General features: G+C 43.4%; 1 protein-coding gene across 1 annotated transcript in view; it reads right to left on the reverse strand.

Moving 5' to 3' along the window:
• LOC132394659 (butyrophilin subfamily 1 member A1-like) overlaps positions 1-16784 on the reverse strand; it is an 86840-nt gene continuing 70056 nt past the window's right edge. The window contains exons 4-8 of the mRNA XM_059971022.1: positions 13830-13949; positions 12215-12247; positions 11255-11281; positions 10295-10321; positions 1-697 (exon numbers count right to left, since the gene is read on the reverse strand). Coding sequence (XP_059827005.1) covers positions 147-697; positions 10295-10321; positions 11255-11281; positions 12215-12247; positions 13830-13949 — 758 coding nt within the window. The 3' untranslated portion in view covers positions 1-146. The remainder of the gene's footprint in view (positions 698-10294; positions 10322-11254; positions 11282-12214; positions 12248-13829; positions 13950-16784) is intronic.

Consider the following 16784-nt stretch of genomic DNA (forward strand, 5'->3'; position numbering starts at 1 on the left):
ATCCGCAGTGTTTCTGTTCCGTTGACGGATGCGGTGAACGAGTTAAAATTAATGGATCGATAATTTTCACATCGTGTTTATTTCACTCTCCGCACATTTATATTTACACCGACTGACTCCTGACGCCGGTCCCGGGACCGACTTGGTTACAGACCCGGAGCGGAACCGGAGCAGATTCTCACCCACTGGTTTTTATATGCAATTCCGAATGAAGAATAAAATTTCCCCGTGAATTTATTCCCAGTGAAAGTGTAGAGATGGGACTTGGTCTCCACATTGTAAAATGAAACTGTCCCGGACTCGTAACTGAGATAAACTCCCACCCTCCCGGGGATGGGACCGGCAGGGAGACGGGACTCAGGGGAGGTGAGAACCCACATCTCGTCATCACGCCGCGCGATTATCCAGAATCCGGTCTCCGGACTCCGTCTGTCCCCTCTCTTCCTATCCACAGACTCTGCGGCGACTCCCAGCCTCCACCACTGATTCCCCGTCACCTCCACCTCCCAGTAATGTCCCCCTGAGGTGAATCCCTCCGATCCCAGCACACAAGGCCAGTCTGTGAACCTCTTCCCGGTGTCAGGGAGATCCCTCCGGGTCCCGGTCCCGGTCCCGGTCCCGGTCCGTCTCACACTCTTCCGATCCTCAGACACCTCGAGCTCCGGACTCGCCGTTTCCACATCCAGGGTGACAGAGACTAGGGGGAGAAGCAGAGAATTAGAGAGTCCCCGGGGATCGGGGGGAGACTCGGGCAGCGCGGCCCCGGGGATCGGGGGAGACTCGGGCAGAGCAGCCCTGGGGATCGGGGGTGGTGGGGGGGGGGGGGAGACTCGAGCGGCGCGGCCCCGGGACCGGGGAGAGAGTCCGCTGGGCCTAAGGCACAGTGGGGTGGGCGACAGGACCTTTTCCCGGGGTTTTACCAAACTACAGCGGATGGACAACCAGTATCTTAGGAAGTTTTTCCACTGGGATGGAGTGTGAGGTTTTGCAGCTCACAGAATTCTGGAGGATCTCAGCGGGTCAAGCAGCATGTGTGGAGGGAGATAGACAGTCGATGTTTGAGGCCGAAAGCCAGCATCAAGAATGGTGAGAAAGAGGAGATAGCCGGTGGAAACGGGTGTGAGGGTGGTGTGGAACAACAACAGGATCCAGATGAAGACGGGAAGAGTGAAAATTGGAGGCATTTAAAGAGGTCAGGGAGGCTATTTGGCTGAACTCATTCATCCTGACCAACTTGCTTCCATGAGCTAGTTCTACTTGCCTGTAGGTACCCATTATTCCTTTAAACTTCCTCTAGCAGCCTCCTCAGCTCCAGGGAAAGTCCCAGCCTCTCCTTGTAAACCGAACCCTCCAGTCCTGGTAACGTCCTTGTAAATCTGTTTTACTCCCCCTCAGTTCAATGACAGCCTTCCTTTCGGAAGGTAACCAGAACTGTACACATTGCTCCTAATGTGGCCTTACCAATGTCTTGTACACACGTACACACATCCCAGCTCCAGCACTCAGTATTCTGAAGATGAAGACAATCACCTCCTGGTCTCTCTGTTCCACAACACTCTCCAGGGACCCACTGATTCCTGTATAAATCCAGTCCTGATTTGCCTTCCCAAAACCCACATCTCTGAATTAAAATCCATCTGCCCTTCACTGTCCAGCTGATGAAGATCACGTTGTAATATCGGATAAACCACGGGTATGATGGTGATGTTCAGGGTTGTCGTGGTGACGTAGCGGATACAGCAATGCTATTTCACCTTAGGGCCTTCCAGGTTTGGGGTTCAGTTGTGGCACCGTCTGTAAGGAGGGTCTCTGTTCATCCCACAACTGCAGGGGTTTTGTCCGGGTGCTGGTTAGTGGGTTAACTGGTCATTGTAAATTGTTCTGTGATTAGGCTGGTGTTAAACAGCTCGGTTGCTGGGTGTGTGACTTGCTGAGCTGAAAGGGCCCATTTCACACTGTATCTGAAAATTAATAATTAAATAACTTGCTTCACTGTCCAATACACCACTGATTTTAGAGTCCTTCACAAACCTCCTAAACACGAAAACCTACATTCTCTCCAAATCATTCATATGGATGATGAAAAACAGTGGACCCAGCACAGATCCCAGCACCACAACCACTGGTCACAGGACTCCACTCAGCCAAATCTGTATCCAATGGCCCAGATTAGGCCATGTGATGTAACTCTCTGGAATAGTCGACCATGAAGTACCTTGTCAAATCCCTTGTTAAAGTCCATGTAGACAATGTCTACTGCACTTCCATCATCTCAGTCCATGCAGAAAGCCAAGCTGGATGTCCCTGATGAGTCTTCACCTTTCCAAATGAATGTAGATCCTGTCTCTCAGAATCCCCTCCATTAATGTACCCACCACTGACATTAGGTTCACCAGTCTGTATTTCCCAGGCTTTTCTCTACAGCCGAAATGTTCAACATTAGTCTCCCTCCAGTCTTCTGGTCCCTCACCCATAGCTATCGATGACAGACGTATCTCCAAAAGGACCCCACAATTTCCTCCTGAACTTTCCACAATGTCCTGGGATACACCTGATCAGGATTTGGGGATTTATCGACCTTTCTTCATTTTAGGACCTGCATCACAGTTGCTTCTGTAATGTGGTAGAAAATGAGTTGGATCATCTTCTGTAACACGGGAGAATTGAGGGCCCTGTGGAACTGGCACACCTGGGACAGAGAAATGATGATGGGGAAGCTTTAGAAGGGTACAGACTAAATGCAGGTAAATGGGCCGAGGGATGATCTGACAGAAATATATAAGGTCATGAGGGGTTAGATTGAGCATCTGCCTCCCCAGGAGGGTGATCAAATACAAGAGGTCACATGTCTGCGGTGAGAGGAAGGAGTTTAAAGGTGAGTTTATTTGAGAAGTGAGTGGTTGATTTTGGAACTTGCTGCCAGAGGAGGTGATGGAATCAGATACAATCACTGTGTTTCAGAGACACTCAGACAAACACTTCAGTAGACAAGGCACAGAAGGAGACTGACCTAATGCCAGCCAGTGGGGTGAGTGTAGATGGGTAAATAGGTCAGAGCAGAGGTGATGGACTGAAGGGCCCATTTCTGTGCTGTATGACATTGATTCTGTGACTTTAAATGAACTGAATGACTGAAACTCTACAGGCCTCTGGTGCAGAAAATTCCACAGATAAACACCTTTTGTATCGTATTTTAGCCATTCGCTCTTGTCGTCATCCCCACCACTATTCTTTTCCCGTGAACTCTGGCCAACTCCTCTGTCATGCCTCTGTAATTTCCATAACTCCACAGTAATACTGAGACATCTAACTTTTGCTTCTCCTTCTTAAATTTCAGTGTGAATTCAATTATATTATGATCTCTTTCTCTGAAGGGTTCTTTTATCTTAAGCTTTCTGATCAATTCCAGTTAATTTCACCAGTCAAGAAGAGCTGATCCCCTTGTGGGCTCAACCACAAGCTGCTCTTAAAAGCCTTCTCTGAGGCATTGTAGAAATTCCCTCTCTTGGAATCCCACACCAACCTGATTTTCCCAATCCACCTGTATATTGAACCCTCCCCCTTGTATCATTGCCCTTTTGGCAGACACCTTCTATCTCCTGTTGTTGCTTTCAGACCTATTGGAGGTCTGATTGGAGACTGATTGGAGGTTTGTATACAACTCCCATCAGGGTCTTTTTACCCTTGCCGTTCCAAAGCTCTGTCCACAATTATTTAACTCCTTCTGATCTGATCTCCCTCTTTCTAATGATTTGATTTCATTTTTTTACCAACAGAGCCATGACACCCCCTCTGCCTTCCTGCCTGTCCTTTTCATACAATGTGCATCCTTGGACGTTAAGGTCCCAGATATAATCTTCTTTCAGCCACAATTCAGTAATGCCTACAACATGATACATGCCAATCTGTAACTGTACAAGTTAACTTACCTTATTCCGTACACTGCACACATTCAAATGTAACACCTTCAGTCCTGTATTCAACCTTTTTGATTTTGTTCACCTTTGCATTACAACTCACCCTGTTGACTGCAATTTCCCCGATCATCAGCCTCTCCTTGTCAGGAGTCTCACTGCACACTGCCTCTGTTTGTAAACCAACTACCTCATCCTCACCACAATCACTCCGGTTCCCATCAACCTGCAAATTAGTTTAATATGCCACCCTCCAGGCATATGGCACCAACACTGTGACAAATGAGGAGACAAAGATAATCACCAATGTCACAGAAATCTCTTCCATCACTTCCCAGAGTAGCCTGTGGTATTGACTGTGGTCTTATCCATCCTAATACTTTACTAAACAACCAGCACATCCTCTTTCTGAATGTTGACATTCTAGCTTATCAGCCTGTTTTGTGCTGTTCTCTGAAAAATCATTATCTCTCTCAGTAGAAAATACTGAAGCAAAGTTTTCATTAAAGACCTTTCCAACTTCCTCTGACTCCAGGCATGTTTCCACTTCTATCCTTCATCTGTCCTACCCTCACTCTAGTTATCCTCCTATTCTTCAAGTATGTGTACAATGCCTTGGGGTTTTGCTTTATCCGACTCACCATGGCCTTCTCGTGTCTTCTAACTCTCCCCAGACCAGTTTTCAGCTCCTTCCTGGCTACCTTGTAACTCTCTACAGCCCCGTCTGATCTTAGCTTCCCAAAACTGGAAGTAAACTTCCTTCTTCGTCTTGACCTGATGTTCCACATGTCCTGTCAACCATGGTTTACATAGAAACATAGAAATCCTACAGCACAATACAGGCCCTTCGGCCCACCAAGTTGTGCCGAACATGTTCCTACCTCAGAAATTACTAGGCTTACCTATAGCCATTTATTTTACTAAGCTCCATGTACCTATCTGAAAGTCTCTTAAAAGACCCCATTGTTTCCACGTCCACCACCGTTGCCGGCAGCCCATTCCACGCACTCACCACTCTCTGAGTAAAAAACTTACCCCTGACATCTCCTCTGTACCTACTCCCCAGCACCTTAAACCTGTGTCCTCTTGTGGCAACCATTTCAGCCCTGGGAAAAAACCTCTGACTATCCACATGATCAATGCCTCTCATCATCTTATACACTTCTATCAGATCACGTCTCATCCCCCGTCGCTCCAAGGAGAAAAGGCCGAGTTTACTCAATCTATTATCCTAAGGCTTGTTCCCCAATCCAGGCAATATCCTTGTAAATCGCCTCTGCACCCTTTCTATGGCTTCCACATCCTTCCTGTAGTGAGGTGACCAGAACTGAGCACAGAACTCCAAGTGGGGTTTGACCAGGGTCCTATATAACTGCAACATTACCTTTTGGCTCCTAAATTCAATTCCACGATTGATGAAGGCCAATGCCCATATGCCTTCTTAACCACAGAGTCAACCTGCGTAGCTGCTTTGAGTATCCTATGGACCCAGAATCCAAGATCCCTCTGATTGTCCACACTGCCAAAAGTCTTACCATTAATACTATATTCTGCCATCATATTTGACCTACCAAAATGAACCACTTCACACTTATCTGGCTTGAACTCCATCTGCCACTTCGCAGCCCAGTTTTGCATCCTATCAATGTTCCACTGTAGCCTCTGACAGCCCTCCACACCATCCACACCATCCACAACACCTCCAACCTTTCAGTCACCCCTCCACTTCTTCATCCAGGTCATTTATAAAAATCACAAAGAGTAAGGGTCCCAGAACAGATCCACTGAGGCACTCCACTGGTGACTGACCTCCATGCAGAGTACGACCTGTCTACAACCACTCTTTGCCTTCTGTGGGCAAGCCAGTTCTGGATCCACAAAGCAATGTCCCTTTGGATCCCGTGCCTCCATAATTTCTGAATAAGCCTTGTATGGGATACCTTATCTAACACCTTGCCATATACACCATATCTACTGCTCTTCCTTCATTGATGTGTTTAGTCACATCCTCAAAAAATTAAATCAGGCTCGTAAGGCACGACCTGCCCTTAACAAAGCCATGCTGACTATGCCTAATCATATTATACCTCTCCAAATGTTCATAAATGGTGCCTCTCAGGATCTTTTCCATCAACTTACCAACCACTGAGGTAAGACTCACTGGTCTATAATTTCCCGGGCTATCTGTACTCCCTTTCTTGAATAAAGGAACAACATCTGGAACCTCTCCCATCCCCATTGATGTTACAAACACCTACTGAGCAAACAGGCTCAGTAATCTCCTCCCTTACCTCCCACAGTAGCCTGGGGTACATTTCCTCCGGTCCTGGCAACTTATCCAACTTGATTCTTTCCAAAAGATTCAGCACATCCTCTTTCTTAATATCTAAATGCTCGAGCTTTTCAGTCTGCTGCAAATCATCATTACAATCACTAAGATCATTTTCCATAGTGAATACTAAAGTAAATTATTCATTAAGTACCTCTGCTATTGCTTCCAGTTCCATACAGACTTTCCCACTGTCACACTTGATAGGTCCTATTCTTTCATGTCTTATCCTCCCACCTTCCCACCCTTTCACTGTCTCAATGGGACAAACCTGTCCATGAACTTATGCAAATGCTCCATAAACAAACACCATATCTACATTGTCCACTTTCCTATGTACCAACCATTCCCAGTTGACAATCCCAAGTTCCCACTTAATAGCATCGTATTTCACCATACTCCAGTTACATTGGCCACTCAAATCCCTGTCCAAGGGTATGGGAAAAGTGAGGGAGTTGTGGTCACTGTCTCTGAAAAGCTGACCTACTGAGTGATCTGTCACCTGCCCTGGTTCATTGCCCAGTACAATTGATTGTGAGTGATTTTATATTTCCTAATATTGTCTGGGATTTCTCAACTGTGAAAGGACTGGATGTGACTGAGTTTGTCAACTGTGTTCAGGAAATGTTCATTAATCAATATATAGATGTCGCAACTACAGATTGTGTGATAAGGAAAGAGACAAGGCAGGTGACAGAAGTGTGTGGAGGGAAACATCTGATGATCAAAATTCCATTAGTTTCAAGATAATTATGGAGGATAGTTCTCATCCTCATTCTCATCCTATGCTCTCTAGTTCTAGTCTCACTTAACCTCATGAAAATGTCTGTGTGCATTTACCCTATCTATACCCCTCATAATTGTGTATACTTCTATCAAATTGCCCCTCATTCTCCTACACTCAGTGAAATAAATCCTAACCTATTTAACCCTCCCCGATAACTCAGGTATATCCTCAAGCCCTGTCAACAGCCATGCAAGTTTTCTCTGATTTTCCAATGAAGTTTCCAACCTGATGGCATGAACATTGACTTTCTAACCTGTTAATGCCCTTCCTCCCCTTCTTACCCCATCCCCGATATATTTAGTTTTCTCCCCCCTTTTTTTCTCTCTTTCTGGCCATCACTCTGCCTGCTCTCCATCTCCCTCTGGTGCTCCCCTCCCCCTTGCTCCCTCGGCCTCCCATCCCATGATCCTTTCCCTTCTCCAGCTCTGTATCCCTTTTGCCAATCACTTTTCCAGCTCTCAGCTTCACCTCCCCTCGTCTTCTTCTATCATTTCGCATTTCCCCCTCCCCCTGCTACTTTCAAATCTCTTACTATCTTTCCTTTCAGTTAGTCCTGATGAAGCCTCGACAGTGCTTCTCCTATAGATGCTGCCTGGCCTGCTGTGTTCCACCAGCATTTTGTGTGTGTTGCTTGAATTTCCAGCATCTGCAGATTTCCTTGTGTAAGTTTTCTCTGTACTTGTTTTGAATCATATTGATCTTTCCTGTAGGTGGGTGACCAGAACTGCAGATAATACTCCAGACTTGGCCTCACCAATGTTTTTGACATTACATTGCAACTCTTGTACTCGATTTATGATTTATGAATGCCTATGTGCCAAAATTCTCTTTACAACCTGTGACACCTTACTTTCGAGGAAGTAAGGATCTGTATTCCTAGCTCTTTCTGTTCCTCAGTGCCCTACCGCTCACCCTGCAATTCCTACCCTGGTTTGTCCTTCCAAAGTGCAACACCTAACATTTGTCTGCATGAAATTTCATCTGTCATTTTTCAGTCCATTTTTCCAGTTGGTCCACCTTGCTGAAAGCTTTGATAGCCTTCCTCCCTGTCCATCAGACCCACAATCTTGGTGTCATCTGAAAACTTGCTGTTGTAGTTTAACACATTATCATCATGATCGGTGATACAGAAGACAAACAATAATGGAGCTCTCACCAATCCCGGCAGTACTCCACTAATCACAGGGCTCCAGTCAGAGAGGCCATCATTTACTACCTCTCACTGGCTTCTGCCATGAAACAAAAATCATATCCAATTCGCTACCTCATCCTAAATGGGAAGTGGCTGAACCTTCCTGAATAAACTCCCAAGTGACATCTTGTCAAAAGGCCTTGCTAAAGTCCATGTAGACAACATCCACTGTCTTGCCTTCAACAACCTTACTGGTAACTTCCTTGAAAGACTCTGTAAGATTGATTAGACACGAGCTATCACAGACAAAGTCATGCAGACAATCCCTAATCAGTTCTTGTCCACCTAAATACTGAAACATCCTGTCCTTTAGAATAACTTACCCACTATCCATGGCAGACTCAGCTGCTTATAATTTCCTGGCTTATTCTTAGAGCCTTTCTTAAATGATGTTAACAACATTAATTCTCCTCCAATCCCCTGGCACCTCCCTTGTGGCTGAGGATGCTTTAAATACCTCAGTAAGGATCCCTGCAATTTCTGCACTAACATCCCACATGGTCTGAAGAGGGACTTTGTCAAGCCCTGGGTGTTTATTCACCCTAATTCAGCAACAACTTTCTCCTCTGTCAGCTTCATGTGGTCCATGATCTCCCTGCTGTTTTGCCTCACTTCCAGAGCCTCTGTCCATCTCTGAATAAATACAGATGGCAAAAATCCATTTAAGATTTCCCCCATTTCTTTAGGTTCCATGCACAGATGGTCATGCTGATCTTCAAGAGGGTCAGTTTTGTCCTGTGCTATTCTTTTGTTCTTAACATAACTCTAGAAGTCCTTGCGATTCTTTTTCACCTTGTCTGCTAGAGCAACTTCATGGCTTTTTTAGCCCTCTTGATTTCCGCTCAAGTGTTTGCTTGCATTTCTTATAGTCAATTACCTCATTTGTTCTTCGCTGCCTACACTTGTGATGCACCTGCTCCTTCTTGTTAACCAGAGCCTCATTTCCTACGCTACAAAAAAGGTTTCCTAAACATTTTAAACATGTCTTTTATTCTTACAGGAACATACAAATTCTGCATCTCAAAATTTTGAAGGCTTCCCACTTACCCGATCCTTTCTGATATCATCCAATTGGCCTTTTACCAATATGGAATCTCAGTCTGAGCATTAGACTTATTCTTGTCCCTAATTAATGGAATTATAATTAGTGGATCCAAATCCCGTCACACACTTTTGTCCCCTAATTCCCTGATGGGAGATCCAGTATTGCATTCTCTCTACTCGGGACATCTACATGTTGAGGAAACTTTCCTAACACATTTGATGATCTCTATCGCACCCAGCTGTCTGTAATCTCTTTGTGAATTTGCTCCTCTAAATCTTGCGGACTTTAGGCTGATCTACAATACATTCCCATTAACGTGGTCATAATTTCCTGATTCCTCAGATCCACCCATATACCTTAGTAGACCAGCCTTCCAGTCTGTCCTGTCTGAGCACTGCAGTAACAATTTTCTCTGGCTAGTGTTACTAGCTTTCCCCCTTTAACCTCTTGTTCTCTATCATATTTGCCAATTTTGCTCTCATGTTTAAAAACATGTCTAAAAGAATGGAACACCAGAACACTGAGCTGCCAGTCCTGCCCCTCCTCCAACTAATGGCTACAATGTCATAATTCCACGTGCTGATCCACGCTTTAAGCTCACCCGCCTTACGAACAATACTTGCATTGAAATGGATGCAACTCAGAACATTCTTCCCACCACACTCAACCTTTCAATTGCTGTCTTTGTACGGAGTGTTAACAGCATCTTTTCCCACAACTGCTCCATATCTGCTCTGGCACTTTGGTTCCCATCCCCCTGCAAGACTAGTTTACACCACTCCACCCCACCCCACCAACCCAGAGCAGTACCAGCAAATCTTCCCACTTGCAAACAAAACATACAAACTGTTATATTCTCTGCTTCAGCCCATGAATGCAATCATGCCACATGACTTTTCCACCTTTGTGAGAACACATCACCCTGAACTCCTTCAACCTCCTGAATACCTCCCATTACACTGAGTATGACTCATTTTCAAAAAGCTGTTTATACTAAACCTCTCAGTCTAGTAACACAAGATCTTACCTTCATGGCCACATATCCTCTTCCACTCTGAAAACAGAAAGAACAGACAAGACTGAAAGAAACTCTCTTGGATTTAGTGTGCAATTAACTTCTGGTGCTTGTTACAGTAATAAACCAATTCCATTTCAATTCAATTTCCATTCATGCAGTTAAACTGAACATCCTGATCAAATTTACACATCAGTCCATCTCACAGGTAAAGCTCATCTGCCGGAAGGCTGAAGCTGAGAATGTGGATCATAAAAAGAATTCAGCCCTGAGATCCACTGATGGTGAATGATTGTCACTGACTCCATGTTAAAGTTTGGACCTGCTGATGGAAACTTGCTGACAGGATTTGGGAGGAAATAGTCACTCACTTATTTACACAACTACCCGAAAATATGGATGGTGAACATTGGACATCCTGTTGTAGATCACTGGCAAACGAGGCTTTGCTGTCCGATGAGCCAGGATCCCTGGGCTTAACCAAGTCCACTATCATCTCGTCTGGGAGTGGACAGATGATACAGTAATTCCCTCCCAGTGCAGGGAAAATTTACCAATCTCACCACCAATGGGAGAAATTCTCAAAGAGTGTGAGCTGTAGAATTGTCACGAGCTATTGCTGCCGCATGGAGAGTGGATCCTGCCGGTATCAGACAGAACGTTGGTGGAGGGTTCACTGACCCAAGTACACCGAACTCCTGAACCAACCCCGATCCCTCACTTTCCTCATCAGGAAATGACTGACGTTTGCCCTTCTTCTGGTGGGATGAGTTGTGTCCCATCATCCGGCTTTAATCTTCATTCAGGGAGGGAGGAGGATGGGGAGGGGAATCTGGAGGAGTGTGTGGGTGTGGGGAGAGGGGAGGGGCAGAGAGGGGGTGGGAGTGAGTGGGGTAGGAGAGAGTTGGGTGGGAGAGAGGAGCGTGAGGGATGGAGGGGGGAGAGGGGTGAGAGAGGAGTGAGGACACATACCTGACTGCACAAGGGGTTTCCATTGTCCTAAAAAATATAAAGGCAAACCACGATGGAAACATATGAATAAAAGTAACATTATAAATAATAAATAATATTTACTTTAATGACACAAGAACACTGGCAATATATTAAACACATTTTGTGTGTCTGTGTTGTCAGAGCAGTCAGTTACTCCAACATCTGTGACTGAGTTTCTCTTCATGTCATTGGTGTGTTGTCCAGTGATAAACCAATCCTTTTGGACCTTTTGGGACTGTCGGGCTGCAGAACACAGGTGCAGACACAGGGTGAGTGTGGTCCGGGTTCAGCAACATCTGACCCTGTAATATTCCAGCCTGTGTCAGAGTGGTGATTGATGTTCAGTGCAGAAATACAAACCCAGTTCTAGGAATTTGCCACCATGTTCTTGAGGTTGGGGGGGAAGCACCCAAAGCACAAGGGCTTGGAAAATTCCACCCAGAGCATTTCATTCAAATGACAAAGAACTACAGGTGGAGGAAATCAGTGAGCAACATCTTGGGGGGTGGTGGGGGTGGGGAATGTTGTGGGAGTGAGGTGAAATTTTGACATATTTGGTCAAAATCCTGCATCACTTTATGCAGGGTGTTTACACAAAAGATCCAGTCTTGATGCAGTTTTTGCCCTAAATTTGAAAAATACATTCCATCACCAACCATCATGCTATTGGTTATAACCCCGACAGATTATGCTTAAGCCACTGTTCCCAGAGAAGATTGCTTGCTCCTATTCTAAGTTCTCTTTTAATTCATCAAGATTATTTCAGGGAGCCTTGGTTGTAAAATACAGGGTATTAGTTTATTCTTTATTTATGAATCACTAAACAAAGTAATGTTATGAGGGATTTAAATAATTAATGCTAACAGAAGAAAATTTGATTTTATAAAATAAAACTGTTATTCATTATAGTTTCTGAATATTTTAATATTGAAATCTTACCAGATTCTATGATGGATTTCTGAAGTTCCAGCTCTGAAAAGACAGACCAGTGGTATATTAGAACAACAACAAATTTTCAGGACGATGATTTTGCTTCAGATGCTGGAGATCTGAAAGAATGGGGAACACTCAAGAGGGTCAGACAGCTGCCGAGAGGATAATCAAACTCATGGTTGACGGTCTCACATCAGAGACAAAAAAATGTTGAAGTGGTGACAGATGTCAGACAGAAGAGCCAATGAGGAAATACACTGTGGGTCTATGTTAGGGTCAAAGTTTAAATGACAACACAAAAACCATTCCCAACAGTTGCTGTGGGAAAACATGAACACAGTGATCATGGTTTGAAGTGGTTAACCTCAGTGTTGAATTTGAAATGCTGTGAGCTACCTGCTGTATATGGTGCTCACAGTGTGACCTCTTCTGCATTTGTGAGACCCGATGTAGATTGGGGGACCGTCTGGTCAGCAGCATCACTCCACCTGCATCAAGCAGGATTTCCCAGTGGCCAACCATTTTAATGCCAATCCCCTCTCCCATTCCAACAGACTGGTCCATGGCCTCCTCTCCTGGCACAATGAGGCCACTCTCATGTTGGAGGAGCAACTCCTGATACTCCATCTGGATAGCTTCCTACCTGATGGCATGAATATCAATTTCTCCTCCCTCCCCCTCTCTTTTTCCATTCCCCATTCTGTCTCCCCTTTTACCCCTTCTCTTCTCATAATCTGCCTATTACCTCCCTCTGATGCCCTTCCTCCTGTCTCTTTTTCCATGCTCTGTTCTGACTCTCCTCTTATTGCTTCTCCTACCCTGCCTTTCAGCTCTCTCCTCCTTCCTGATCTCCCATGATCCACTCTCCTCTCCTACAAGATTCCTTCTGCTTCATGCCTTTACCTTTTCCATCTGTCACCCCCTGCCTTCATACTTCAATTCCCTCCCTCATCCTCCAATGCTTCCCTCACCTGCCTTGACCTACCAGCCTCTGGATTGTACTCTGTCCCCTCCACCCATGTTCTTGTGGGCTTTTTCACCCTTCCTTTCCAATCAAAGGTCTTGGTCTGAGACGTTGACTGTTTATTTCTTTCCACAGATGCTGAGTTCCTCCAGGATTTTTTGTGCTTTATACTTAAAAGATGAAGTTCTGTTCTTCATCCTCTGTTTAGCCTCTTTAGAACATTTTAGGACACTGTGAGTGGAGAGCTTGTAGTGCGATAGGTTACACAATCAAAATGCATAGTTTTAAAATTCGGTTTGAGCTATTAAACAAAGTTATCGTACAAGCTGTACCCAGTTTCACCACTGTAGAGGAGCCTAAACATCGGGAACCAAGTTACCGGAAGCAGGTGAATCAGTGACCAGTTGAACCTTCTGGCACTTCATCATGCCGACTCGGGCAGTTTTCTTCCTTACTTCCCATCTCTATGGCTACAATTATTCTTACCAGAGACAATGTTCACTGCTGGAATGTCAGACCCTGCTGGGAAATGTGGATTTTATATGATTTCTCCAGGAAATGCTCTGGCTTTCATGGAAACCTCAGAGGGAAACTGGGAGAAACTGAGAAAGTGACTGGATTTCCAGCCCAGTACTTCACGATATTCCAGAAATGTACCTTTTATGCGTCTGTTTTGTTTCATATTCCAATAAATCCAAGTGGAGTTAGCAGCAATTAGAATGCAAATGGTGACGACCAGTGGCAGGACCCAGTCAGCATCAGCAGGGAAGAGATCATCTGTAGAATAAAGATCAGTGAATGAGACAATGAAAAACTCTGCAATGCTCCCCAGTGGAATTAGTTCAGTAAAATTCCATGAGGTGGAAAGTCCACAACTGCCAAATAAGCCTCCTCCTTTAACGTCAATACATGTTTACCGGAAGAACCAGAAATGGCTGCAATGGACTGTTATAATGGAGGCTCTGAGACTTCATCACTGTCACGGATGTTTAATTGTAGAGATACACAGCACAGAAACAGGTCCATCAGCCCAACTGGTCCATGATAACCACCAGGCCCCATCCAAACTAGTCCCATTTACCAGTGTTTAGCCTATATCCTTCTAAACCTTCGTTGTCCATGTGCCTGACAAAATGTACCTTCAAAGTTTCAATGTTGTTTATTGTCATATGCACAAGTCCATGAAAGCATCAAGCCAAAAGAGAAACACACTTGCAACAACATCTTAGGCTATACAGTGTCACAGAGGTAGCATTCACAAGGAAAACATAAATTATACATAACGTCTACAAGAAAGAACACAATCAGATTGAAAGCAATCTCTTGTAGTGCAAAGTGATCAATGTTGTCATAGTGTTGTTGTACTGAGGTAGTGTTTAGAGTTTTGTGAGTTTGTGAACTGAACAGTTTCTATTCCTGAAACTGGTTGTGTGGACACTTCAGGCTTCTGTAACTTTTGTCTAATTGTCGCTGCAAGGAGATGGCATGGCTGAATGGTGAAAATCTTTGATGATATATGTTGCCTCCTTGAGGCAGCCCCTCCTGTAGATACTACCGATGTTGGGGAGGCATTTTCCCCTGATGAATTGGGCTGAGTCCATTTTCCCCTGCAGCTTCTTATATTCCCGGGCATTTGACTGTCACACCAGATCTTGATGCAATGAGCCAGGATACTGATTATTATAATTGTGCTCGCCTCAACTACTTCCTCTGGCAGCTCATTCCATATAGCAAATTTAGTGGAAAAATGGTTGCCACTAAATATTTTCCCTTTCAACTTAAAACTATGCTCTCTTTCTTTTTTCAATGTTTTTATTGATTTAAAAAAGTGTGTATACAAACAGGAGGAGAATATCCCTGGAATATATGTCAATAACTGTACATACAGAAGGTAAAATAAACATGATCAGAATCACACATATTCTTGATCTACAAAGTATAAATTTGATATAGAATGTATAATACAGAAAAAAGAATGTAATTCATTTTCCTCTTACCAATTTATAAAGAAAGGAAGGACTATTAGAAATTTTATATAAAAGAAAAGAGAGAAAAAACTCCCCCACTCTTATAAGCAGAAAAAAAGACTGGGCAGTCCATCCTGAGAGAAAAACCAAGAGAGGAGATACTCTCTGATCAAATCCTAGGTTCTAAAAAATAGCTGGAGGAGAATCAGTACAAAAATCAGATCATATGAAAGTATTGAATAAAAGGTCGCCGGGTTTCTTCAAGTTTAAAGGATGTGTCCAATGTCTGACTTCTTATTTTCTCTAGACTTAAACAGGACATAATAGAGGAATACCAATAAAAGGCAGTAGGAGGTTAGGATCCTTCCATTTAATTAAAATGGCTTTCCTAGCCAATAAGATAGAAAAGGCAGATCAGAAACAGGAATATACATGCTTCCAATGAAATAGTCCCAAAAAGAGCTGTAAATAAGTTTGGTTGCAAATCCAGATCCAACACCTTTGATAAGGTTTTAAAAATATCCTTCCAAAAATTCTCCAATTTTATGTAAGACCGAAACATATGAGTTAAAGTGGCCACCTGAGCATTACATCTATCACAAATAGGGTTAATATTGGGAAAAATATGGGCTAATTTATCCTTTGACATATGTGCCCAATGCTAAAAAATTATTAATGATAATTTTTTTACCAGAAAGGACAAAATTATTCAATTCAATTCAAAAAATCTGTGAAACTGAAACCAAATTCTTAATGTATGTTTAATAATAGGATTAAGGTCTTGTCTACCAATCTTAGAGAGCAGACAAGGAAGAGGAGCACTCAGTAAAGAGGCCAAAAAAATACCCCTTCACCGAGTTTTTCTCCAAATCATCCCATAAAGGACAGTCATGTATGTCTGAATAATGAATCCAACAGGAAATATATTGAATATTATCTGCCCAGTAGTACAGTCTAAGATTTGGCAAAGCCATACCATCGTTCTTTTTTAATTTCTGTAATAAATGTTTACTCAATCTAGGATTTTTATTGTTCCAAATTTAGGATAAAATTTTAGAGGTTGTTCTGACAAAAAACCATTTTGGAAGAAATGAAGGAACTGCTTGAAATATATCTAAGAATTTCGGTAGAACTATCATTTTAATAGCATTAATTCGACCAATTAATGATATCGTCATAGGAAACCATTCAGAAAGTGTTTGTTGGGTATAATCAATTAATGGGAGAAAACTATATTTATACAGATCTTTAAAATTCTTAGCAACTTCAATACCAAGATAAGTAAATTGATTTTAGCAATTCTAAAAGGTATTTGCTCATACTGATCCAAATGATTATTAATAACAGATGAGTCACTTTTGTATAAATTTAACTTATATCCAGAAAAACTACTAAATTCGGAGAATATGGACAATATAGAAGAGATAGGTTTCTAAGGATCTGAAATGTAGATTAACAAGTCGTCTGCATTCAACAATACCTTATGCATTTTATCCCCTCTCTTAATACCCTGGATACCATTGGAATTCCGAAGGGCAATAGCAAGAGGTTCTAGAGCCAAGTTAAGTAACAAAGGACTAAGATGACAGCCCTGCTGGGTACCTCTGTATAGTCTAAAATAGGGAGGTTTCTGATTGTTAGTTAT

Source organism: Hypanus sabinus, chromosome 5, assembly GCF_030144855.1.
Source record: "Hypanus sabinus isolate sHypSab1 chromosome 5, sHypSab1.hap1, whole genome shotgun sequence".
Taxonomy (NCBI): Eukaryota; Metazoa; Chordata; class Chondrichthyes; order Myliobatiformes; family Dasyatidae; genus Hypanus; species Hypanus sabinus.